The sequence below is a fragment of the Taudactylus pleione genome, unplaced genomic scaffold, assembly GCF_031769625.1.
Source record: "Taudactylus pleione unplaced genomic scaffold, aTauple2 ptg000016l, whole genome shotgun sequence".
Classification (NCBI taxonomy): Eukaryota; Metazoa; Chordata; class Amphibia; order Anura; family Myobatrachidae; genus Taudactylus; species Taudactylus pleione.
In genome coordinates, this window is record NW_028284418.1 from 52,883,512 (window position 1) to 52,909,336 (window position 25,825).

The window sequence follows — 25,825 nt, forward strand, 5'->3', positions numbered from 1 at the left end:
TGCACGAGAGGTAGGAGAAGTAGAGGGAGGTTAGATGGGAACCTCCGCGATATTAGGCTATCCCGCGAATGCGCGGTTGGGTCTAAAATGGCGGTGCCCATCGGAAATCCGTTCTGACCATGTATGGGCTTTAGGTAATTAAAGATATGGGTATAAAACTGGGGAAGAGGTTCTCTCATGTTAATCTCCTGACGAAGTCCGGCTATTTGAGCAGAGTGGACGAAACGCGTTGAGGAAAGGGTTACCTACGCTTACTGACTTTGGCCAGTCACCAGATAAGCTTTCTGAATTTTTTTTAAATCGAATTGTTTCTATATATGTGTGCTCACGTGTGTGTAATAAAAGTTGTATTTACTGTTACACTATGAGAGTGTTCTTTCTCTCTCCCTATACATACTGGGTTCGGTGAGACACTGTGGATTGACGTATATTGATCTGCTTTTGGGGGACCAGCAGTGACATCCCGATAAAGACCACACAATATAGGCCTATATTTAAGGGCAATATGGTACACGTAATATATATGTGTGTTGCGTGAAACCAACTTCCATAAAAACATTATTACACTATGAGGCGCTTGTTTCCATCTTTTTTATATTTTTAAGAATCATTGAGGACTGTACAACAAAGGCCACAACGGGGAAACCTTGAGCAGCCGCCTTTTCAGTTCGGAGTATTGTCATAAAGTGGAGTTACAATACAGAGATGATACTATATATCTGTTTGGTGTAGCGCTGTGATCAGTATCTGTATCATATATATATATATATATATATATATATATATAGCACGCCAAATCAGCCGGCACTCGTAAGTAAAGTTCCAACTGGTCCCAGTGCCAGAGTCAAAATGTTACCATAATCTCCAACTAGAAAGAACGGCACTCCAGGGACACCATATTCCAATGCAAAAAAAATGTGTATAACGATCAACGTTTCAGGGCCCTTTCGTCAGGATACACATGTAAATGTACAAACATAAACACACTTACCCCATATAAATACCCTCCATACCAGTCATAGGTCTCACATTTATAAATACAGGCAGATCAGGGTCAGAAGTCACTATAGGCCATAATGCCTTAGTGGCATGTTTGATTACTGGACTCGCCACCGTAAACGTGCTAGACCATGGTAGAATGTTTTTAAGATCTCTCTGTTTAGATTGTAATAATTCAACCCTAGACATGGATAGAACCTGTTGTTTCTGGTCCAACAGGGTCCTCAACTCATAACCCCTACATTTAAATTTATAGGTCAACTCATCCAAGCGAACAGATATATCGGACTCGTTACTCATGATACGGGCCACTCTCATTATCTGGGACAAGGGCAAGCCCTTCTTCAGGGTGGTGATGACTGTTGGATACCAGAAACGTATTCCTATCCACATCTTTAAAGTATACATCTGTCAATAACTGACCATTGACAACATCTATTTTAACATCTAAGAAATTAGTTGAGTCTGTGCTACACACATAAGTGAACTTAATGGTGGAATCTGAATCATTAATCTCTCTCACCATTGTTTCAAAATGCTCTAAGCCCCCCGACCAAAGAAGAAACACGTCATCTATGTATCAGGGATATAAACCAGTATATCAATTAATCTCAGGGTGACCAAAAAACATACAATTTTCTTGTTCAAACATGAAAATGTTAGCATAAATTGGAGCCACAGATGACCCCATGGCACATCCACAGAGCTGTAAGAAATAGCGACCATCGTATAAGAAACAATTCCTAGTTAGAGTAAGTCCCAACAGAGTCATAAAGAGATTATGATCAAAGGAAGTCACTGCCAGATGTTTGCTCAAAAATTTCCTCATAGCTGACAAACCTCCATCATGGGGTATTGAGGTGTATAAACTACCTACATCAAGACAGCATAGGAGAGTACCAGCCGGTACCTCCTTAATCTCCAATAACAATTTGAGAAAACTGGTCGTATCCTTAAGGAATGTAGATTCCAGTGGGGAGAAAGGCTGTAGTACAAAATCCAGCAATTGTGACACAGTCTGCATGAGTGAGTCCCGAGCTGATATAATCGGCCTCCCAGGTAGATTCACACTATCTTTGTGCAATTTGGGTAATGTATATAATACGGGAACCTTAGGATGCTCCCTAAAAAGCCTCTTAGCCAATGCACTAGGTATCTTGTTCTCACTTACAGCAGTATCTAGAACTGTTTTTAATTCCTGCTGATATAATTTAGTGGGATCCTGTCAGGACTTTGACTATTTCAGCACATAAAGATAAATTACACTTGCCGAAGTTCCATTGTGGTTGTTGGAGGATCTATCCTGGTTGCTGCCGTTCATCATGTGCAGTGTGCAGAGAGTTAAAGTGATCACCTGTTTCTTAGGTGTTGTCAGGTTGTTGGATTCCTCGATTGCTTATTATTCCAAACCTGATTCTATTTGGGTCACATGTTTTGAACTTCCTATGGATCACAGACCTCTAGTATAAAGCCTGTTACTAACTGTGCCTCATTGTCTGTGCAACGTTACTTTCAGGTCTTCTTGGACTCCTGCCAGATGCCCGCTGTGCCTGGTGTATGCTGTGGACCTCGCTACATTCCTGCTCGTGTTCTGGTTCAAGTTTTGATGCAGGTTATCAGCTGCACTACAGAGCTCAGCATTGCCATTGTCTTTCCTTTGTTATCCTGCTCTATTATTGCTTTTCCATTCTACACTACACTATTTGGTTACTTGTTATTATTGACTCATATGGACACTGGGGTTACTTCTTCTACAGTTGTCAACTGCACCATTACAGTCTATCCTCATCGGAACCCCATCACATCGCAGGGCTCAACCCTGCTCCGGAACTTCATCCTGCTGCAGGGCTCAACACCTCTCCAGACCTTCATTACGTCGCAGGGCTCAACCCTGCTCCAGACCTTCATCCTGCCGCAGGGCTCAACCCTGCTCCAGCCCTTCATTACGCCGCAGGGCTCAACCCTGCTCCAGACCTTCATTACGATGCAGGGCTCAACCCTGCTCCGGACCTTCATCACATCGCATGTCTCAACCCTGCTCCGGACCCTCATCACTTCTCAGGGCTCAACCCGGTTCCAGACCCTCATCACGTCTCAGGGCTCAACCCTGTTCCGGACCCTCATTACATCTCAGGGCTCAACTCAGTTCCAGACCCTCATCACGTCTCAGGGCTCAACCCTGTTCCGGATCTTCATTATGTCTCAGGGCTTAACCTCATTTCGGATCTTGTTACATCTCAGGGCTCAACCCTGTTCCGGACCTCCGTCGCGATACAGGGTTCAACTCTGTTATTGGCCTCCATTCTATCCTGAGACCCTAGCCTCGTATCGGACTTGTGTTTTCACCCCACACCAGTTCAGTGTGTACTTTGAACTTTGTTTCTCACAGGGGCATACCCCTGCGCCTGTTAGTGCATGTCATGAACTTTGAATTATTGAGATTTAATGTGGAACTTTGCCATACAGTTTTTGTTCTTGAATAAATTCTATTTACTTTTATTTTGTGCTAATGATATTTCATGAAAAGGTCATTCCTAAAACCACCTCAGTTCATACTACATAGTAAGCCTGACTCTTCCCAGGAGTCTCAACTGTCTGTAGCCATGACAGTTTGCACAGACCTAAAAATGAACCCGGATCTGGAACAGGCTACTGGAGTACAGGTGCTTCAGGGTTTGACCGTCCATCTGGAAGTACAGGAAAATACACAAGTTCAAGTTTTGCAATGTTTACCTGATCTTTCTACACGTTTGGATAAATTTAAGATACCTGCTACGAATGCATCAGTGGTTTCTGCTTCTCATTTACCTCTACTGACTCCAACCTCTTATGGCGGTAATCCAAAAACCTGCAGAGGATTTCTCAACCAATGTGAGATTGATTTTGAGTTATTACCGCAAAGTTTTTCCACCCCTCGTATTAAAGTGGCTTATATAATGTCATTATTGTCTGGTACTGCTCTCGAATGGGTCTCTCCTTTATGGGAGAGAGATGATGCTTTAATGTCTAATTACCAAGCTTTTGTTTCTACTTTTAAGAGGATATTTGTCGAACCTGGAAGATTAGTGGCCGCGTCTGTGGACATTTTGTGATTGAAACAGGGAACATCTCCAGTTGGTCAGTATGTGGTTCATTTTCAAACTATAGCAGCAGAACTTAAGTGGAATAATGAAGCATTAAGTGCAGCCTCTTGGAATGGTCTTTCTGAGAAACTTAAAGATGAGTTAGCGATTCGGGATCTTCCTGAGAATTTGGATGAGTTGATTTCATTGACTATTAAAATTGATTTGCGGATGCGAGAATGAGGAGTGCAGAGGAGTCGTACTGAGCATACTAACATTTCTCTTCCCCAGTCTCGTTCCTCTCCTGGTACAACTGATGAACCTATGCAAATTAATAAATCTTAAAAGTTATCTGAAGTAGAGAAGCAACGTAGGAGGCGTTCTAATTTGTGTTTGTACTGTGCGTCCTCTGAACATTTTTTCTAAATGTCCAATAAGGCCAGGAAACAGTCATCCCTAGTTGATGGAGGGGAAGTCAAACTAGGGGTTCTCTCAAAGAATTTCCCCAAAAAGGATTGTTTAATCTCTGTTAGTATTCCTGATTTTGGTTCTTCGCGTTAAGTGTTTTCTGCCTTGGTAGATTCTGAAGCAGCTGTCAACTTTATTTCGTCTTCATTGGTTCAAGAGTTGCAGATTCCTGTTGTCAGATTATCCCGTTCTCTTTCCCTCTCTGAAGTGAATGGGACTAGAATTTCTAATGGATATGTTACACATCAAACAAAGTCTATGAAGCTGAGGGTTGGAGCTTTGCATGAAGAAAGGTTACAGTTGTTGGTATTACCTACTTCTGTGTATGATATAGTTCTTGGTTTACCATGGCTAACTCTTCATAACCCTCATATTGATTGGACTTGTTCTCAAATCCTTTCTTGGAGTCCTAAATGCAAACTAATTTGTTTTATTCCTGTTGTACGATTGGCTGAAGTAAAAGTAGATGTTCCACAGCCTTATCATGAGTTTGCTGATGTCTTTTCTGAACAGGCGGCAGACGTACTTCCACCGCATCGTCCTTGGGATTGTCCTATTGAACTTATTCCTGGTAAAGTGCCACCCAAAGGTCAAGTATACCCTCTCTCTGTCCCTGAAACTCAAGCCATGTCGGAGTTTGTGCAAGACAACCTGTGGAAGGGGTTCATCAGGCCTTCCTCGTCTCCTGCTGGAGCGGGATTCTATTTTGTAAAGAAAAAAAGATGGTGGACTTTGTCCATGTATCGACTTTCGAGGTCTAACTGACATCACGGTAAAAAATGTATATCCTTTGTCTCTTATTACAGAGCTGTTCAACAGAGTCAAAGGGTCTAGACTGTTTACTAAACTTGACTTAAGGGGAGCTTATAATTTGATCAGAATTAAAGGAGATGAGTGGAAAACTGCGTTTAATATGCGAGATGGTCATTATGAGAACCTTGTTATGCCATTTGGCTTATGTAATGCTCCTGCAGTGTTCCAGGAGTTTGTGAACAAAATTTTACGAGCTATACTTTATCAGTTTGTTATTGTTTACCTTGATGACATTTTAATTTTTTCCAGGAATCTTTCTGATCATTGTATTCATGTCAAGGAGGTACTAAGTCATCTTCGAGCTAATAAGCTTTATGGTAAGATCTCTAAGTGTGTTTTTGAGGTCCCGGTTATACTCTTTTTGGGGTATATTATCTCTGGTTCCAAACTTCAGATGGACCCTGAGAAGTTGAAGGGTATACAAGATTGGGTTTTGCCCACTTCATTAAAGTCTATTCAGAGATTTTAAGGCTTTGCCAATTATTATAGAAAGTTTATCAAAGCATTTTCAACTATTGTGACCCCATTTTCTGCTATGACAAGAAAAGGGTCTAACCCCAAAGTGTGGTCCCCAGAGGCATTGAATGCCTTCCACACTCTCAAAAATGCATTTTCTGCGGCTCCTATTTTAGTTCAACCTGATGTTGAGAAACCATTTATAATGGAAGTGGATGCGTCCACTTATGGAGTTGGTGCCATTTTGTCCCAAGTGGTCGCAGATGGGAGAACAGTGTCTTGTGGTTTCTTTTCATGAAAGTTTTCCAGTGCTGAGAGTAACTATTCCATCGGGGACCAAGAATTATTAGCTATTAAATTAGCGTTAGAGGAATGGAGATATTTGCTAGAAGGTGCAAAGCATCCAATTACCATTTTTACAGATCAGAAGAATTTGTTGTATTTGAAGACAGCTCATTGCTTGAACCCATGACAGGCTCGTTGGGCACTCTTTTTCTCCTGTTTTGATTTTATCCTCAGGTATCGTCCAGGTTCATTGAATAAAAAGGCAGACACACTTTCTCGGTCAATGTTGGAAGAGAAAGAACAAAATGAGGATCAAAGGTACCCTATAATAAACCGTCTGGCCTTTTCTTCAACTTCCATCTCTCCTGATCCTCCTCCTGGAAGGATATTTGCAGCACCTGAATTATGAGGTAAACTTCTTTCTTGGGCTCATAATTCTCGTTTCTCTGGACATCCAGGGGTTCGGATGTCCAGAGAAACAATGGTCTAAGCAAGGTCTAAGCAAGGTCTAAGCAATGGTCTAAAATGTAATCAGTCCTGCAACGTTCATATTGGTGGTCCTCCATGAAAAAAGATATTCAAGAGTTTATACGTTCTTGTTCTAAATGTGTACAACATAAATCCTCCCGGCAGTCTCCTGTGGGTCCCCTCCATCCACTACCCATCTCTCCCCAACCATGGACCCATATTTCCATGGATTTTATTACAGATCTTCCCGAATCCAGGGGGTGTAGGTTAATTTGGGTAGTGGTGGATCGTTTTACCAAAATGGACCATTTTGTCCTTTGGCACGAATTCCATCAGCCCCCAAACTAGCACAAATTTTTATCAAGGAGATATTCCGTCTTCATGGACATCCTTCTGAAATAGTGTCTGATCGTGGTGTTCAGTTTGTTGCTCGTTTTTGGAGGGTATTATGTTCGTCATTACAAATTAAATTACAATTTTCTTCTGTATATCATCCTCAGTCAAATGGACAAACCAAAAGAGTGAACCAGGATTTGGAGACCTTCTTGAGAATGTATATTTCCTCTTCTCAAGACGACTGGATGGATTTTTTGCCTTGGGCTGAGTTTGCCCATAATTTTCACTATTCGTCAACTACAGGTGTAAGTCCCTTTTTCGACAACTGTGGCCGGCATCCTCGAGTTCCTGAGCCTCAATCAGTTCCTACAGTGAACGTTTCGGCAGCCAAAGTTACTCTCCAACATTTTTCTGGAATTTGGAGACAGGTACATAAGGGTCTTAGAAAAGCCTTTCATAATTATAAAATTTTTGCTGATAGAAAACGTTCGGCTGTTCCTAAATATTCTGTTGGTGATCATGTCTGGTTGTCCACTAGAAATCTTCGACTTCAAGTACCCACTATGAAATTTGTCCCCTGGTATATTGGGCCTTTCTGTATAGTAAAAATTATCAATCCAGTGGCATGTAAGTTACAGTTACCTCCAACTATGCGTGTACCTAACTCCTTTCATTTCTCCTTGCTTAGACCATTGATTCTTAATCGGTTTCATGACAGCTTGCCTAAAGTACCTCCTATAACAACTTCTCGAGGAGTGGAGTTTGAGATTTATAAGATTCTGGATGCACGTAAGCATCAAAATCAGCTGCAATATCTGGTAAACTGGAAGGGCTATGGCCCGGAGGAGAGATCTTGGATTAAAGACTCTGATGTCCATGCTCCTAAGTTGATACATAATTTTCATGCTAAATTTCCTTTTAAACCTGGTGGGTGTTAGGAGACCACCCAAAAATCGGGGGGTACTGTCAGGACTTCACTATTTCAGTACATAAAGATAAACTACACTTGCCGAAGTTCCATTGTGGTCGTTGGAGGATCTATCCTGGTTGCTGGCGTTCATCACGTGCAGTGTGCAAAGAGTTAAAGTGATCATCAATTTCTTAGGTGTCATCAGGTTGTTGGCTTCCTTGATTGCTTATTATTCCAAACCTGATTCTATTTGGGTTACATGTTCTGAACTTCCTATGGATCACAGACCTCTAGCATAAAGCCTGTTACTAACTGTGCCTCATTGTCTGTGCATCGTTACTATCAGGTCTTCCTTGGACTCCTGCCAGATGCCCGCTGTGCCTGGTGTATGCTGTGGACCTCGCTACATTCCTGCTCGTGTTCTGGTTCAATTTCTGATACAGGTTATCAGCTGCACTACAGAGCTCAGCATTGCCATTGTCTTTCCATTGTTATCCTGCTCTATTATTGCTCTTCCATTCTATGCTACACTATTTGTTTTACTTGTTAATATTGACTCATACGTACACTGGGGATAATTCTTCTACAGTTGTCAACTGCACCGTTACAGTCTATCCTCATCGGAACCCCATCACATTGCAGGGCTCAACCCTGCTCCGGACCTTCATCCTGCCGCAGGGCTCAACCGTGTTCCGGACCTTCATTATGTCACAGGGCTCAACTCTGCTTCGGACCTTCATTATGCCGCAGGGCTCAACCCTGCTCTGGACCTTCATCCTGCCACAGGGCTCAACCCTGCTCCAGACCTTCATTACGCCGCAGGGCTCAACCCTGCTCCAGACCTTCATTACACCACAGGGCTCCACCATGTTCCGGACCCTCATCACGTCTCAGGGCTCAACCTTGTTCCAGACCCTCATCACGTCTCAGGGCTTAACCCAGTACCACACCCTCATCACGTCTCAGGGCTCAACCCTGTTCCAGATCTTCATTACGTCTCAGGGCTTAACCTCATTCCGGATCTTGTTACATCTCAGGGCTCAACCTAGTTCCAGACCTCTGTCACGATACAGGGCTCAACCTTGTTATTGACCTCCATTCTATCCTGAGGCCCTAGCCTCGTGTCGGACTCGTGCTTTCACCCCACACCAGTTCAGTGTGTACTTTGAACTTTGTTTCTCACAGGGGCATACCCCTGCACCGGTTAGTGCATGTCATGAACGTTGTATTATTGAGATTTAATGTGGAACTTTGCCATACAGTTTTTGTTCTTGAATAAATGCTATTTACTTTTATTTTGTGCTAGTGATATTTCATGACAACGTCATTCCTAAAACTACCTCAGTTCATACTACCTAGTAAGCCTGACTCTTCCCAGGAATCTCAAGTGTCTGTAGCCGTGACAGGTTCGATCTCAGCAACTTATATGCATTCCCATCGTTCAATCTCGAGGCAATATATTTGAATGTCCTTTACCATGATGGCACCACCTTTGTCGCTGGGCCTAATTGTAATATCTTGATAGGTCGTCAAATCCTGTAGCGACTTAGCTTCAGATTTAGATAGATTTATTCTTACTTTGCCTGGTGTTGCCACAAATCTGGTCACAGCATTATCCAAAAGTCTATTAAAAGTCCTTAGCGAGGAGTTAGTTGAACAGGGGTCAAAGGTGGAATTGGAGCCTTTTTTCAGAAATTGACTAATAGTAGATGAATCCACATCAGTGGTTTTAGTTTAAAAATTCTCCTTTAGACATAGATTTCTCGAAAACATGTGGTGATCTATCTTCCAGGTAAACTCATCATGTAAATTAGTTGGAACGAAAGACAAACCTTTGTTAAGAACTTGAATCTCAGTATCACTAAGACTCTTCTGTGACAAATTAAATACTAGATTTTTTTCTTTGGTGGATTTTTTTTGGGACCTTTGTCACCTCCTGGTTCTGACTACGCCCGATGGGTGGCAGATCTTCTAAAGGTTTGCTTGTTTCCTCGGTTGCCCATCTTAAAGGGACACTCCGTGATGCTGATGACTCATCGGTTTCCGACACCTGAAAATCACTAACACTGGTGTACGTCTGATCACGATTATAACCTACAGTTCTCTTAGAGTGCCACAGTCTCAGCTTCTGTTGTACATACTGGACACATCCATCAGAGGCTGCCCCCGTCAACCACCTATAGACCCTGTTCTCCTCGTAGTCCAAGTCTACAGTGTATTTTTTATTCTTCTTAAATTTCACCAGATCATTCCCATATTGAACACACTGCTGTTCCAATTTCCTAAGCATTGCCTGATTAACATCATCATCCAACATCTCCTTATGCTCTCTTTAAAATATCCCAATTTTCTCTCTTCGAACTTGTAACTCTCGCCCAGCTTCCTCAATCACAAGGACCATAAAGTCTAAAGCACACTTGTTCAGAATACCAACCCATTATCTTACGGACTCAGGATTATGATGGCTGATGGTTGGCACATTCCGAACATGGAATCCATGAGGGATCTTCCTCTCCCGTATGTAATCGGATAATGATATCCCGTGTAAAAGAAAGTTAATTTCTCACCTTTTTAATTTAAACAATTGGTGCTGTATATCTTAAAAACTATGCCTTGGGTCAGAAACAGTTAATTTATCCTTGAATAAAATACTTTCAATGTCTGCAGCAGAGAAACTGAAAGTCTCACCAACAGGTACATTAAAATTATGGCAGCATGCAATGTCCGGCACTTCTGTCTGCCCAGTATTAGTGTCCACCATTATTGAAAATAATGAGAAAAAATAGAAAAATAAATAAAAAACAGTATAGGAAAAAGTATGGAAAAAGATCATACTGTGTGTACATACATCTAGACAAAAATGGTCAATGGTGCCATGCAACAAAGTGCTGTTTCTGAACCCAAAAACACCACCAAAACAAGCAAGCTAAATCAGCCGGCACTCGTAAGTAAAGTTCCAACTGGTCATGGTGCCAGAATCAAAATGTTACCATAATCTCCAACTAGAAAAAAAAGGCACTCCAATGACACCATATTCCAATGCAAAACAAAATGTGTACTACGATCAACGTTTCAGGGCCACCACCCTTTCGTCAGGACACACATGTAAATATACAAACATAAACACACTTACCCCATATAAATACCCTCCATATCAGTCATATTATTATTAGCATTTATTTATATGGCACCACAAGTGTTCTGCAGTGCCTTACAAAGTACATCAACTTATTGTTAACCAGTGACTTACAGAAGAATACAATACAGGACCAGGACATCGATAATATACATTGCTATATTAGCGACCATAATACCCAGATAAGCAACAGAGCATAAGCAACCAAGTGTTAGGTGCCCTAGTGGTGAGTAAGAAGTAGATGAAACTACAGTAGGGAGGAGCACAAGAGGGTAGAGGGCCCTGCTCGTAAGAGCTTACATTCTAAAAGGGAGGGGCAGACAAATAGGCACCTAGAGAGGAAGTATAGAGGGAAAATAGGAGAGGTCCAAGAACAGAACCTTGGGGAACACCTACTGTAAGAGGCTGTGGGGGGAAGAGAAGTCATGAGAGGAAACCGAGAAAGATCAGTCAGAGAGGTAGGAGGACAGCCAGGAGAGGGCAGTGTCACGTAGACCAAAGGAGTGAAGGATATGAAGCAGGAGAGGGTGGTTTACAGTGTTGAAAGCAGCAGAGAGATCAAGGAGAATGAGCAGAGAGTAGTGGCCTTTGGATTTGGCAGCAAGGAGGTCGTTGCTGACTTTCATGAGGGCAGTTTCAGTGGAGTGGAGAGAACGGAAGCCAGACTAAAAAGAGTCAAGGAGGGAATGGGAGGAAAGAAAAGCAGTAAGGCAGTTGTAGACAATCCGCTCAAGGAGTTTGGAGGCAAAAGGGAGGAGAGAGATGGGTCAGTAGTTAGAGAGAAGGTTAGGATCAAGGGTAGGTTTTTTAAGAATGGGGGAGACAAGGGCATGCTTGAATGCAGAAGGAACAGTGCCTGATGAGAGGGAGAGGTTAATGAGGTTGGCAAGATGGGAGCAGGCAGAAGGAGAGAGGTAGCAGAGGAGGTGGGAGGGGATAGGATCAAGGGGGTAGGTGGAACGGGAGGGAGGACTGGATGAGGGTCATGACTTCCTCTCCAGATACAGGGGAGAAGGATGTTAGAGTTGGTAAAGTTGATGGGGAGGGGTTATCTGGGAAAGGAGGAGGTTGAGAGATGTGGGGGACTGGTCGGATATGATGTCCTGATGTATGGAATAAATTTTAGATGTAAAGTAGTTACCAAAGTCAAGGGCAGCGAGCAAGGAGGGGAGACGAGGAGGGGTGGGCAAAGGAGGGAGTTGAAAGTGGTGAAGAGACACTGGGTATCAGAGGACTGAGAGGAGATGAGGTTCTTGAAATATGACTGTTTAGAGAGGGAAAGAGCAGCACTATAGGATGAGAGCATAAATTTGAAATGGAGAAAATCTGCTTTAGAGCGTGATCTTCTCCACTGTCGCTCGGCGGTTCGTGAACACTTTTGCAGGTATCTGGTGCATTTGGAATGCCAGGGTTGAGGAGTATTGTAGATTGGCGAGTGTGAGTAGTGATCGCCAGAGAAACAGAGTCCAGAGCAGAAGTAAGGGAGGCATTGTATAGGGAAGTGGCATGTTCAGGGCAGGAGAGAGAGAGAGAATAGGGGAGAGAAGTGAGTCAAGCAGGGGGAAAAAAGGAAACTGTGTCGATAGCCTCAAAGTTACACTTCATGATGGTGGCTTTTGGAGGTAGAGGAGGGGAAAGAGAGAGGGACAGGTTAAAAGATAGAAGGTGATGGCCAGAAAGGGGGAATGGGGAATTGAAGTAAATCAAAAATATTGCAACTGTGAGTGAAGACCAGATCAAGCAAATGGCCACTCACATGGGAGGGTGAGGAGGTCCATTGGGAGAGGCCAAATGAAGATATGAGGGTCAGGAATTTGGAGGCAGAGGATTCTGTGGGGATATCAATTGGAATATTGAAGTCACCTAGGATAATGGAGGGAAGGTCTGAGGAGAGAAAGTGAGGGAGCCAGGAAGCAAAGTTGTCAAGGAACTTGGAGGGAGGGCCAGGAGGATGGTAAATGACAGCTATTCGGAGGTATACTGGGTGGAAGAGGCGTATAGCATGAACTTCAAATGTAGAGAATGTAAGGGATGGTTCAGACGGTATGAGTAGCTGAAGGATAGAAGGACCCCCAGGTTGGGAGGTGTGGGAAAAGGTGAGGACCCCAGAGGAGAGAGATGCAGGGAGTTGGAGATGAAAAGGTCATGGATGGGGACCAGTTTACTGACCTGGCATTCCAGAGGGCACAGGATAGAGGGACAAAGTTTGTTGGAGAGATTTGAATGAGATTATCAGGGTTGCTTTAGTGTGGAGGTGGTATTAGTTTGGGGGACTGAGATGAATAGAGTGTAGTGATGGTGCGGTCTCCAGTGCTAGAAGGGGAGCCAGTAGAAGGTGGGCAGGGAGGGAGATTAATGATATGTGGATGGAGGTAGGGTGAAATGATAGGGAGAGGGGGGTTGGAGGAGGGATTAGCAGTGAGGTAGTAGGAGCCCAGTTGAGTATAAGAGAATGAAAGTGGAGTAATGGGAGAAGATGGGAGGAAGGTAAACAGCGGAGAGGAGATAAGAGGAGGAGGAAGTGAAGGAGACAAGGGGGGAAGGATAAATGTGGAAGCAAGGGGCAGAACAAAAGATTAGGGAGACACTGAGTGAAGGTGGGAGCTGAAGAAAACATTGTCATGGTAAAGATGAGGTTATTTAGGAAGAAAAAGGAAGAAAAAGTTGAAAGTAGGAATGAAGAAAGAATGTAAGAGAGAGTGCAGATTTCCAGAAATGCAAGTAAGAGTACAGCGTGGGAAAAGTGTCTGTACAGCATTAGTTTATTATTGAGTAAAATCAAAGTGGAGATTTGGTGGGAGCAGAAATTAAATAATAAAATAGACAGTGGTAGGGACTAGATGATATAAGACTTAGAAAAAGAGCTAAGGTAAAAGTGCATTATTATAGAGGTAAACTGACATTAACACAGATAAGTATGCATTAGGATTATATGTAATGCACAGAGCCAGCACAAATAGTAGCAAGGGAGGCACCAGGTTTATGCAGCCACCAAACAGGGAGTTCAGTAATGAAAGTCCTGGTTATGTAGTCCACATAACATTTATATATTATATATATAATTTGCATTTTGACAAGTGTATCATCCCTACTGAGTTAGACACAGATAGTCACAAACAAGTACAATGAGATGCTTAGGACAGTGAAGCTACTGAAATATATGCCATAGCTACAGTATCTGCCATCTTTTAATGTGACTGAGGTTTTCATTTAATTCATGTGTGCTGTAATTATAGGCTGAGATTGATGCACATATATGTGTCTGCTACAGTGTTGGTTGCATAATAATTCCACTTTTGCACAAATAATCTGTAAGTACAGTCATCTCCCTGATGCACTGCAGTGATTTGTTGTTATATGAGTATTACAATCAGTCAAATATAATATTTATATTTTCAGTGGATAGAAAATAATCACATGCTGACAACTCATACACCAGAGTAAAACTGACTTTGTTTTCACAGTTCATTCCTTACAAAAGTGAGTTGGTGCATGGAGAATTACAGGGAGGGGCAAAGAGTAACTAGGGCCCCTCCTGTCCCATTCATAACACACACTCTTAATGCACCCTTCTGTAGAGTCCCCAGAGGTGCTTTCCAACTTGTCACCAGTGTCTGGTAAGACTGACTAAATTGCTTTTTGTGCTATGTTTATGCTACTTGTGTTTTGAGTCCAGCTGGTTGTTGTTTTTATTTGTTTGTTTGTTTTTGAGGGTTTTTTTTGTGTTTAGTGTAGTTTTGTTTATTTTATCCTCAATTGTATCTTTGTTATGTAATGCAGACTTTGGAACGATGCTGTATATATTTCTAAAAATGATTATAGGTGTTATTTGTTAATGGTATTCATGAATGAAATGCAATATGCTTGCTAAGGGCATAAACATTGTAAATAGCATTGGGATTTATTTGTTTCTGCATAAATTATGTTCCTGCACATTGTGTGCTGTCATTTATTTAATAATCAGAATGTGGAATTGTTGTTTCCAGTGAGGACCTCAGTCAGTGTGCTCCTTTATATTCTCTTTGTGCTGAGCTTAAATAAAAAACAAAAGTGTGATTTGTAACTGAATGCTTTTCTTTTAGATCTAATTTTGCTTGCCATTTGTATGAGCTTGTAAATCTTTTAAAGACCCCCTTTGTTCTCAAAAGCTCTTGCATTAAGTTTCTACACGTTTACAGTGGATTACAGATCTGCATTCCGGGATGATTGGTGTGATTTTCAATCATCCATTTTTATTATTCCAAGTTTTACAGCCAGCGTCTCAGTAATCACCTATGTTTTCACTCTCTAACAATTTTGTTCTGCCTCTGTCCCTTTCAGGAATTTTGCAATGCCAAATAGTTTGTTCCCCAAGTACGGTGCTGATTACTAATGCTTGGGCGCCCTTGAATCACAAACCATCCAGCAACACTGACCTAATGAGATGAAGCACTCCAGTGTGATTTCATTCATTTTTCTGGTCAACTGCCTGAGCGCTATTCAAGGAGTGCTTGGCAAAAATGACAAAAAAGCCAGCAAGAAGGGAGAGACTGACACCTTCATGCGATCTGGGCAGTTTTCAACCAAACTCAAACATGAGTGCAGTTGGGAAATCGTTGGGAATACAACAGTAAGCATGTCACTATTATGCACCGAGCTAGGCGGCAGCAGCTACAATTGCACCTACGAAGGGGAGCCGCATCAATGCCCATTGTACGTCATGAAAGCCAAACAGTACTGGAAACATATCCTTGGGAAATTTAAGAAAATGAAAAACGCCTGCGAGGACAAGAGCTTGAGGTCACGGCTGTGTAAAAAAGCTGAAGGTGCTAAGTCCCAGCTGACAAAAATAAGTGGAGTGGCAGAAATAGAGAAAGTCAAAACTAAAGGGAAGGGACATATTAAGGAACCTGGAAAGGGTCCAGAGGGAAGACCAAAAGATCTAGAAGTGAATGGCAATGTTGGTGCAGAGAAGAAATCCGGATCCCGAAAAAAGAAACCTGACACAAATTCCAATGAGAAACCACATCCGTCTAATTCTCCACCTGCTCCCGAGCTCTCAACAGCCAGAGAAGTTAATGATGATATTGTAGAGTTGAATGAGAATTTGGCTGAAACCTACTGTGCTGAAAAGTGGCACTCAGTGTGTTCTTTCTTTGTTAATTTCTGGAATGGCTGAATCAAAGCTCTACATGGCGTAGAAATGTGATCATGTAGAGCTATTTAAATCAAGACGCCTATGCAGGAACTCATGGCTAATTCCATTGGAGTGCTTGTTACCTAACATGTATTACAAATCTCCGAATACTAAAAAAAAAAAGTAATAATAAAATACAAGTGTAGACTTGTCTGCATTCACAGTATGATTACGGGCATATCTTACTTCTTTTCTATTTGGACTAATTTAATAAACTATTAATTGACTCTAACTAGAACTATATGTTTGATATTTTGTTTTTCTTTTATGGTTTATATTTTACAGTAACTAGAATATCAGTTAATTGTATTTAATTGTCTTTAAAATATTTATCTTATTTAGACATGTGCTATAGAGTGTTGATGTAAAAAAATAAAAACAATTGGTATATAGAGCTTTTCATTGCAATCATTTGGTAACATTTACAAATTTCCAGTATCGTGAAGATTAAGTATTATGCTCCAGCAAGACATAGGAGGAGGCTGCCAAATGCACAATAAGTATTCAGAAGGCATAAGCCAAACTTTTATTTCAAATATCACAAGGTCTGAGTAAGTACAGAAAGCATCAGTTGTTTGGGTATAATACAAATAGGAATAGATGAATAAGAACCACATAATACTTTCCAAATGTTGTAAAAAAATACTTTGAGATCATTTTATTTATTAAGCTATTTATATAGCACAAATATTGATCAGCGCTTTATAGAAAATATTTATTTATTCAGTGGAGCTTACAATCTATATTGCCTTCACACTCACTTACACACTTGGGTTCATTTTTTTTTTAAGCCAGGTCACCTATCAGTATGTTCTTGGATTGGGGAAGTGAACCAGAGTATGCAAACAGAACTGATGCAAACATGAGGAGAACAGGCAAACTCTACACAGATAAGGTCCTTGTTGGTAATTGAACTCATGACCTCAGTGTAGTGAGGCAGTAATGCTATTCAGTATGCAACTATGCTGTCCATGTATGTTTTCTCTTACTTGACAGGACAGCCACCACTCGTAGCTGGTGCAGGGAATATAGATAAATGCTAATAAATACATTGAAAATTTACCATCTGTTGTTTGGATACGTAATTTTTCAGCAAAATACTTCACGATAGCATCAATTGCAGTTTATTGAAAATGTTATATAGGTGATCATATTACATATGAGAGAGATGAGTAAGAGCACGTCATGGGGGGGGAGGACAGCGATGCAAATGGTTTTCTAGTTTCTATAACTTTAATGTACACCGTGTATTTCCTTTAAAGAAAAATATTGTTTTAAATTCTGCCTGAAGACAGCCTAAAGTTCCCAGTGGTCAGGGAACAGGGGTAAATTACCCCACATGGGGTAAAAATGAAATTCCTGGGGGTAATGGACGGACAGCTGGGCATGCATATGAATCATTCTATAATATAGAATGATTCATATGCATGCCCGGCTGTGCCACAGGGAGGCCTCTAAGCCGGACACCCGCTGAGATGTTATTACCAGCGGGCGCCCGGCTCCTTCCCTGCAGCACCGTGTTAGTCGGAGGCTGGAGTTCTCTTCTGAACTCCAGCTTCCGGCTCTCTCCATGCGCACTATGGGAGAGAGGTCATGACGTCTCTCCCATAGTTCCGAGGAGCAGCCGGGCGGACAGGACGGCGGCAGATGCAGGAGCGGGGATTAAGGTAAGTGTTTTTTTTGTACAAGAGGCACTACAGGGGCATTATATGGGGGCACTGCTACAGGAGCATAACTATTGGGGCACTACTATATGATTTCCTTCCTTTCAAATCAAGGAAGTAACGTCGGCGTATCTAAATATATTTTGGGGTAAAAGGTAAAAAAGTTCCCTGACCCCTGGCCTAAACCAATGCTGATTGAAAATAAACCCCTTGTGCATAATCAGCCACTTTTTCGAGAAGGGGATATTAACTGAGCATGAGTGAGGAGCAGCGGAGCACAATTCCGAATCCTAACAGGTGTAGTCACTCACAATGCCCAGGTAGGCATGAGCTGTGGGTCAGCTTTACATTTATTTAGATTTAATATGTATATAATATATATATATATATATATATATATATATATACACAGGGCTGCCAACAGAAATGATGGGGGGCACAGGGCTGGGAAGGCCGGTTGGACTAGGGGGGGCACAGGGCTGGGAAGGCTGGCTGGACTAGGGGAGGTCACAGGGCTGGGAAGAATGGCTGGACTAGAGGAGGGCACAGGGCTGGGAAGCCTGGCTGGACTAGGGGGGCACAGGGCAGGGAAGAATGACTGGACTAGGGGGGCAATGAGCAGGGAAGGCTGGCTGGAGTAGAGGGGGGGAAAGGACAGGCAAGGAAGGCTGGACTGGGAAGGGTGCGCAGGGAAGGCTGGCTTGCTGGACAGGGGGTGAAGTGCAGGGAAGGCTGGCTGGACTATAAAGTGGGTGCAGGGAAGGGTCAGTATGCTTACCTGTCATTGGTAGCCAATTAGGCAGGGAGAAAATTGGGCCTTAATTTCAGCGTTCTGGATTGCATCGGCAGCGAGGGAGAAGAAACAGCGCCGGCGTCATTTTAAATATGGAGTTGGCCGCGAGCCAATCACAGCTCACGGACCAGCAGCTAATTAGGAGCGGCCTCTGCTGATTAGCTGCTCACGAACCGGCAGCCAATCACGAGCAGCCAATCAGGGGCGGCCTCTCCTGATTGGCTGCTGTTCCGTGAGCTCTAATTGGCAACTTATTTGGAATGCTGCATGCGAGAGAATAAGTTAGAAAGAGAGAACGAGATGGGAGGTGGTGGAGAGAGAGATAAATTACAAATAAAAGCCAGGCAAAATGAGTTTGTAAATCACTGCTGTAGACCATCGGTGGTACTCTGAAGAGGTGAGGCTGTAGATTATGTGGTACGGGTGTAAGCTGGAGTTTCCTCTGTAGTGAAGTCATCTATTCGCTTCTAGCTTCAGTGGCAACTATAGGCTCAGACCACACCCCGGCAGAGAGGCAAGGGCTTCCTAACCAAACGCAGACAAAGAGTATTTGTAGATTTTTATTATTAATGACCCTGTAGATACGTTAGAATGGGTCACTTTATTTAAAGGCATACTAAAAATGTTTTTTTAGATTTCTATCTATAAAACAGTTTAAATAAAAGCAGTACCTAAAGTAAGCAATGCCATATTCCGTACACAATATTATGCACTGTATAAGTAGTTTGTTCCTGTACAATCTATTTAAAAACATCAAAACTGGATTCAATAGCGCAATATTCTATTCATATAAATAATGCTTTACACTAACAATAACCTTACTAACTATACCACAATATGGATGAACTGGCTATTCACTAATAAATACAATCTCACACTATGGGGCATATGTATCAAAGCTTGATGTGAGATAAAATTGTGAGATATATATCGCCAACCAATCAGCTTCTAACTTACATTTTGCAGGCTGTGTTTAAGAAATAATAGTTTGGAGCTGATTGGTTGGTGATATATATTTCACAATTGTATCTCACATCAAGCTTTGATACATATGCCCGTATATCTGCAAGATTTTGCAGACTATTCATTAATAAAAATAATTATAAAATAATGCTACAGTCCTAGGCATACTAGAGATGTGCCCAAACCAACGTGTTTTGGTTTTGGCAGTTTTTTTGGTTCGCTTTTAGTTTTGGATATCTTTCAATGTCTTGGGGTGCGATCGATTTGTGTATGCAGATGCCCACCAGCCTGTCTTAAGACGCCCACTTGCGCACGTTATCTCCAGGAAGTGTATGCAACCATCGGTACATCGGGTACCATCGGATTCGATTGCAGCGCTTATGGCTGACCATACCCTACCGCAAGCACTGCGAGCACTTCAGTGTAAAAACAGCCAGGTGACGTGTACTATGGCGCTGCCTCTATATTATGCATGCCTCTGAAATGGCGTTGAGACGATCAGGCACGCCTGCGTTCACATCTCCACTCCCCCGTTTCTAGCAGCCAGCCCTTGTTACCACCCACAAATGTCCTCTCCTGTCACTCACTCTGCTGGGCTGTCTATGCGCAGCGAGTGAACGCTTCCCGATCTCTCGCCCTGGTTCACACACGCGCACTGCGATGCGTACGCATGCACACAATGCGAAAATCGGCCGGCTACGAGCAAACGCATCCTAGCGAGCGGGTCTGAATTAAGCCCATAGACCCCTTGGATTGTAAAATGATGCCCACATCTGTAAAAAAAAAAACATTCAGTTGAGACTGGCCTTACGGTCGCTTCTAGTGGCTCACTGTGACTGGCCCTGAATGTGTCTGAAGTTTTATATACACTGCACTTTGTATGAGGCAGACTATAGGTTATTAAGAGCAAATCTTAACATTGAGCTGGTAAGAGAAAGGGTGAGGGGCACTGTATGTCATTCCTAGCTGCCACTAAGAGCTCTGGGGGAGGGGGGCATAGCTATTAGCCTATTAGACCAGTTAAAGTTAAAACTTAAGAATAATTAGGGGAAATTATGTGTTATTTTTTTTTACCTAAAACCATAGTTGCCAACTTTTGTGTCCCCTGCCCTAAAAGGGGGCAGCCAGGTCAGCCTAGAGGGGGCGGCTGCATAGGTGCCAAGATCACAATCATTACATATTGGGGGGCGGGGCTACGAGGACACGATTCAGAACAAATGACGTGACCGCCCACTTGCGCCCTGTAAGTGGTCTGGTGGAGGGGGAGGGACTTGCCCCCTTTTCCGGGTGGCCCGGGAGCACAGCTCAATTTCTTAGCAGCCTCCCAGCCATTCCGGAAAAGTAGGCAAGTATGCCTAAAACCTTCCACCTTAACTATCAGAGGTTTGGGTGTCCCATGCTAGAAATGCCGACAATTCAGGTGATCTCATCCTCATCAAAGGTCCAGCGCTTGTTATCCTGCATTGACAACCAGGTGAAAAAGATGTGCAAGTCGAAGTCGGTTATCCTCTAATGCAGCAGTTCTGTCCACTGCTCCTGGTTGTCAGTGCGGAAACAAGAAGCTGTAGCAGGACCTGTCACTATGGAGTATATGTAATAGGTTGTAAGTTCTGTTGAGCATCGCGATATCAGCAATATCAGCTGTAGCTTTAAAGCAGCAAAACCAAATTTGTTTTGCCTTTAATTATTGGCACTTTAAATCTACAGCCGAGATTGTCGACATCACATGCTTCGCAGAACTGTCAACCTATTACATATAGCCCTATGAGTTCTCCTGAGCTGCAGGAATCCCTAATACAGAGTTTGAGGGGGTGGGATATTAGCTAATATATACCTAGTAGGTTCAGCTACCCATAAACTAAATTATTCTGAGATACAGTATTTATTAATCTGCACTGTCATAACTAAATTAGTGGTCTTTCTGGAGATATGACAGGGGACTGGGATCCCATGTCTAGACCATACATATCTTTTAAAACAAACCAGTGCTCTTTCTGGCCCAGGGCACCAAAAAGTCTAGTTACAGCTCTGATTGCTATCACGGGTGCTGAGGGGGGGGCGGTACCCAGGCATGTTGAAGGTGCCCGGCGGGGGCCCAAGACGCCCCCCCTTCCCTCTTCCCTGTCAGCAGCCCAACACACGCCTATGGCCCTGTGTGAAAAATAGGGGGGCACCAATGGTCTTTCTGGCTCATACCACCAAAAAGTCTCGATACGGCTCTGGTTGCTATCACAGGTGTGGAGGGGGGGAGGCAGGTACTGAGGGCCTGATGCAGACCCGTTCGCTAGGCTGCTTTCACACGTAGCCTGCCGATGTTTGCAATATGCGCATGCGTATAAGATGCAGTGCGCGTACGCGAACCAGTCCATGCGATCGTGAATCGATCGCTCCTTGTACACAGACGCCACGCTAGAATGAGTGACAGGACGAGCAGTTTGTGGGTGGTGACAGAGGTTGGTCGATGGAAACGGGGGTGTGGTGGAGCGAATGCAGGTGTGCCTGTGCATCTTAACATTGTTTCAGAGGCGTGCATAATTCAGACGCAGCATCATTGTACACGTCACATGGCTGAATTACACACTGAAGCATTCGCAGTGCTTGCGGTAGGGTATGGTCAGCCACAAGTGCTGCGTATAGATCCAATGGTACTAAGCGTTTCCGCTAGGCTGTTTCAGCGGGTGCCGTGCCCTGCCCTATATCTGAAGGGCAGAAAGCACTCTGCCCTCCAGCGCGGAGCCCCACTGAGACAGCCTGCGGGTTTTGTCTCCACTAGCGGGACAGTGTCCCGCGGGTGGGCAAAACGGTGGTGCATCGGTCACCGCCGGTGAATGCATCTATTCACAGTGACCGCAGTGCTTGGAGGCTGCCCAGCATGTCCGTAAGTGCTGGGCACTCTGCCAGGAGTGACGAAAAGGGGACGTGTCATAAAGACACGCCCCTTTTCTTTGGCCACACCCCCTTTGACGCACACAGAAGTGCCCTACCTCTAGGTCCAGCGCCCTGCCTGCTGCTAGAGTGAACACTATTACTCAATGTTACCGATTGTTGAGTACACTTCATGGGGATGATGTGTATTACTAAGGGAAAGTCGATCGCATTCCAAGACATAGTGGGCGTGCTAATGCTTTGCCGTGCAATCGTGGGATTTGCATACTTTGGTAGCTGACGACTGTGTGCGAACGCACCTAGCGAGCGGGTCTGAATCAGGCCCTGAGTACCAAGGCTTGTTGGAGGTGCCTGGCGGTGGCCCAGGACCAATGCCCCCCCTTCCCTCTTCCCTGTCAGCAGTCCAGCACATGCTGCTGTGTGCTGGGCTGCAGTGGGAGCAGGTAGACTGCTGCCATTGAGCAGCACCAGTAGTCTCTTTTTTTTTGAGGGGGGCCTGGTCTCGTCTCCAGAGATTAGGCCACATCCCCTCAATAGTACTGGGGCCCGGGCCTGCTCACTACGGCCCTGGTTGCTATGGAAACACCTCCACATCTATAAACTCGCAGTTAAATAAATATACCCCTAAATATGAAAATGTTACATCACAATATACCGTATTTCACACTTGTTTATACACCACAATTATACACCACATTTATACAACAAATCATCTGCACTCAGATGCTCATCTCCCATTCGTCCTGTTTTCTTCAGTCAAGAGCATTGCTCTGTAGACGTGTCTAAATATACACTTGAATTATTGTGCTCCTTAGTAGGCCCACTGATTGATATGTTCAGGTGTTCAGGCACATACCTATGATATCAATCAGGCCTCTATTTTATCCCCAAACTAGTGCCAGGGTAACATGTTTTGTACCTATAGTTTCCTAAGCTTCATTGTTTCATGACTATTGCTGCATACTGACCATCTAATTTTTTACCATATGTTTTAGCTTGTGACCCTAAACCTTGCTAGTTATCCTTTCATGAGCCAATGCTAAACGCTCCTGACTGTATTTTGTACCAGAATTGACACTCCCAAAATCTGCTTGTATAACCAGCCCACACTCAACCTGTCTATCAGCAGCTACCTTGGGAGCAGTATCCAGTCAGAATTTCAATATTCATAATATCGACAGAATGCCGACAAGTCAACATTCTGGTGTTGACATTCTGGATGACCACTGTTCATGCTACAGCCTTGGGAGCCATGACCTGTCAGTTACCTCAGGGATCCCTGGTGTAAACCAAGGTTCTCATTATCCTCCACACCATGGACTAGCTGACAGAAATTCCCAGTGATATACTAAGCAGAGGCATATCTATAATGGGTGCAAGGTGTGCAGTGCACATGGTCCCCGGGTCCAGGGGGGGCCCGCACCGCACACCTTGCACCCATATTGTTTAAAACTTACCTCTCCGAGGTCCTGCACTGGACTATCAGAGCTGTAGAAAAAGCCGGAAAAATGGCCACTCTAGTGACCAGAGTCTACTAATTCTCCGGTGGCCGGCCAGCCGCGTCAGTCGGCGGCCGGCTGCTGGGAAGAGAGGAGGGGGCCCCGGAATGGACACGGGCCCCCTCCTCTCTAGAGACGCCTCTGATACTAAGTTTATATCTGGGACGTGAGAGAGCTGGAAGGCTTTGATAAAGAAAACGGTCTTGAGAGCCCGTTTGAAGATTTGTAGAGAAGTGGAGAATCTGAAAGAGAGAGGAAAACAGTTCCAGAGGTGAGGAGCAGCATGGGCAAAATTTTGGAGATGGGAATAGGAGGTAGTAATCAGTTGGCTGGAGAGGACCGCTTGAATTTGTGGAGCGAAGTAGACGGGCAGGTGTGTAAAAGGAGATGAAGTCAGAGATGTAAATGGGAGAGGATTGGTGAGGGCTTTATGAATGAGTGTGAGAAGTTTGAATTGGGGCAGGAGAGGCAGTGTAGGGCTTGTAGGAAGGGAGGCAGATGTAGAATGTTTAGAGAGGAAGATGAGCTAATGTTTAGAGAGGTGAGATGGATAGGGAGGGGTGGTCTGGGAAAGAAGAGGGTGGATTGCTGAGGGTCTTGGTGGGATGTCCTGACTTTTGGAGACAATTTTAGATGTAAAGTAGGTGGTAAAGTCAAGGGCAGAGAGTGAGGAGGGGAGACGAGGAGGGGGTGGGCAAAGGAGGGAGTTGAAAGTGTCGAAAAAATGCCTGGGTTTGAGGAGTGGGACTAGATGAGGTTCTTAAAATATGACTGTTTAGAGCGTGAAAGGGCAGCACTCTAGGATGGGAGCATACATTTGAAATGGAGGAAGTCTACCATAGAGCTTTATTTCCTCCACCGTCGCTCAACAGTTCGTGAAACTTTTGTAGGTATCTGGTGCATTTGGAATGCCAGGGTTGAGGTGTGGATCTGCCAAGGGTTAGTAGTGATTGCCGGAGCAACAGTGTCAAGAGCAGAAGTAATGGAGGCATTGTATAGGGAAGTGACTGCTGGCAGGAGAAGCATTGTATACTGGAGTGGCTTGTTCAGGGCAGGAGAGAGAGAAAATAGGGGAGAGAGAGTGAGTCGAGCAGGTAGGATAAGGAAATGGTGTCGATAGTCTTGATGTTATGCTTAGTGGAGATGGAGAAAGGGTTAAATTAAAAGAGAGGAGGTGATAGTCAGAGAGAGGGAATTAAATAATTTCATACTGCTGATGTCCTTACTTAAACTATAGCAGTGTGTAGCATTAATATATTTAATGTTACATCCACCCACCTATTGCTATTCTACAATAAGCAGAAATTGATTGGATAGAGCTTCTGAAGCATGCCTTTCTAATCGAGCTTGGGGCTGTCAATTTGAACACTTTGGACTTCAGAGAATTCAGCTGTCTCACATGTAAGCAGACAGCTTGGCAAAAAGTCTTATCTGTGTTGTCTTATGTCTCCTCTCAGACACCACATAACATATAGTGCTTACAGGCATATTCAGTTCTGGCTAGGATAGGTCTACAAAGTTACTTATATGTTACAGACCAAATTTCCTAAGCCTTTTATATGATGCCTAGGCATTGCATTTTACAGTACAATGTTAAAAATACAAGAAATGTACAAAATAGCCAAGTATGAACATAAGCACCAAAACATATCGGTTTATACTGTAAGCTATTGATAAAATAAAACAGACGGGGGTAGATTTACTATCCAGCGTTTTGTCAAAGCTGATGGTGGTAGTAATTAATGCTAAACTGGATTTGTTTAGCATTAAGTTATATTGTCGCTTTAAATCCATCCTTCAAACCCATCCATGATTGGTGGCTTTGACAAACTGGCATAGTAAATATATGTGTGAAACGAGCAGTGAAATAACAGAATTTAAGGAAGCATGCTGCTGGCGGCTGGGAGAGGC

At 43.5% G+C, this 25,825-nt stretch overlaps 1 protein-coding gene across 3 annotated transcripts in view; it reads left to right on the top strand.

Annotated features, from left to right (window-relative positions):
• FGFBP3 (fibroblast growth factor binding protein 3) overlaps nucleotides 1-16,468 on the top strand; it is a 205,136-nt gene extending 188,668 nt beyond the window's left edge. For 2 of the 3 annotated variants that reach the window (XM_088474000.1, XM_088473998.1), the window contains exon 3: nucleotides 15,254-16,468. In XM_088474000.1, coding sequence (XP_088330126.1) covers nucleotides 15,357-16,091 — 735 coding nt within the window. In that variant the 5' untranslated portion in view covers nucleotides 15,254-15,356 and the 3' untranslated portion in view covers nucleotides 16,092-16,468. Of the gene's footprint in view, nucleotides 1-14,495; nucleotides 14,551-15,253 lie in introns of those variants that run through there. The other variant, XM_088473996.1, reaches the window with a different exon arrangement.
• Nucleotides 16,469-25,825: the final 9,357 nt, after the last annotated feature.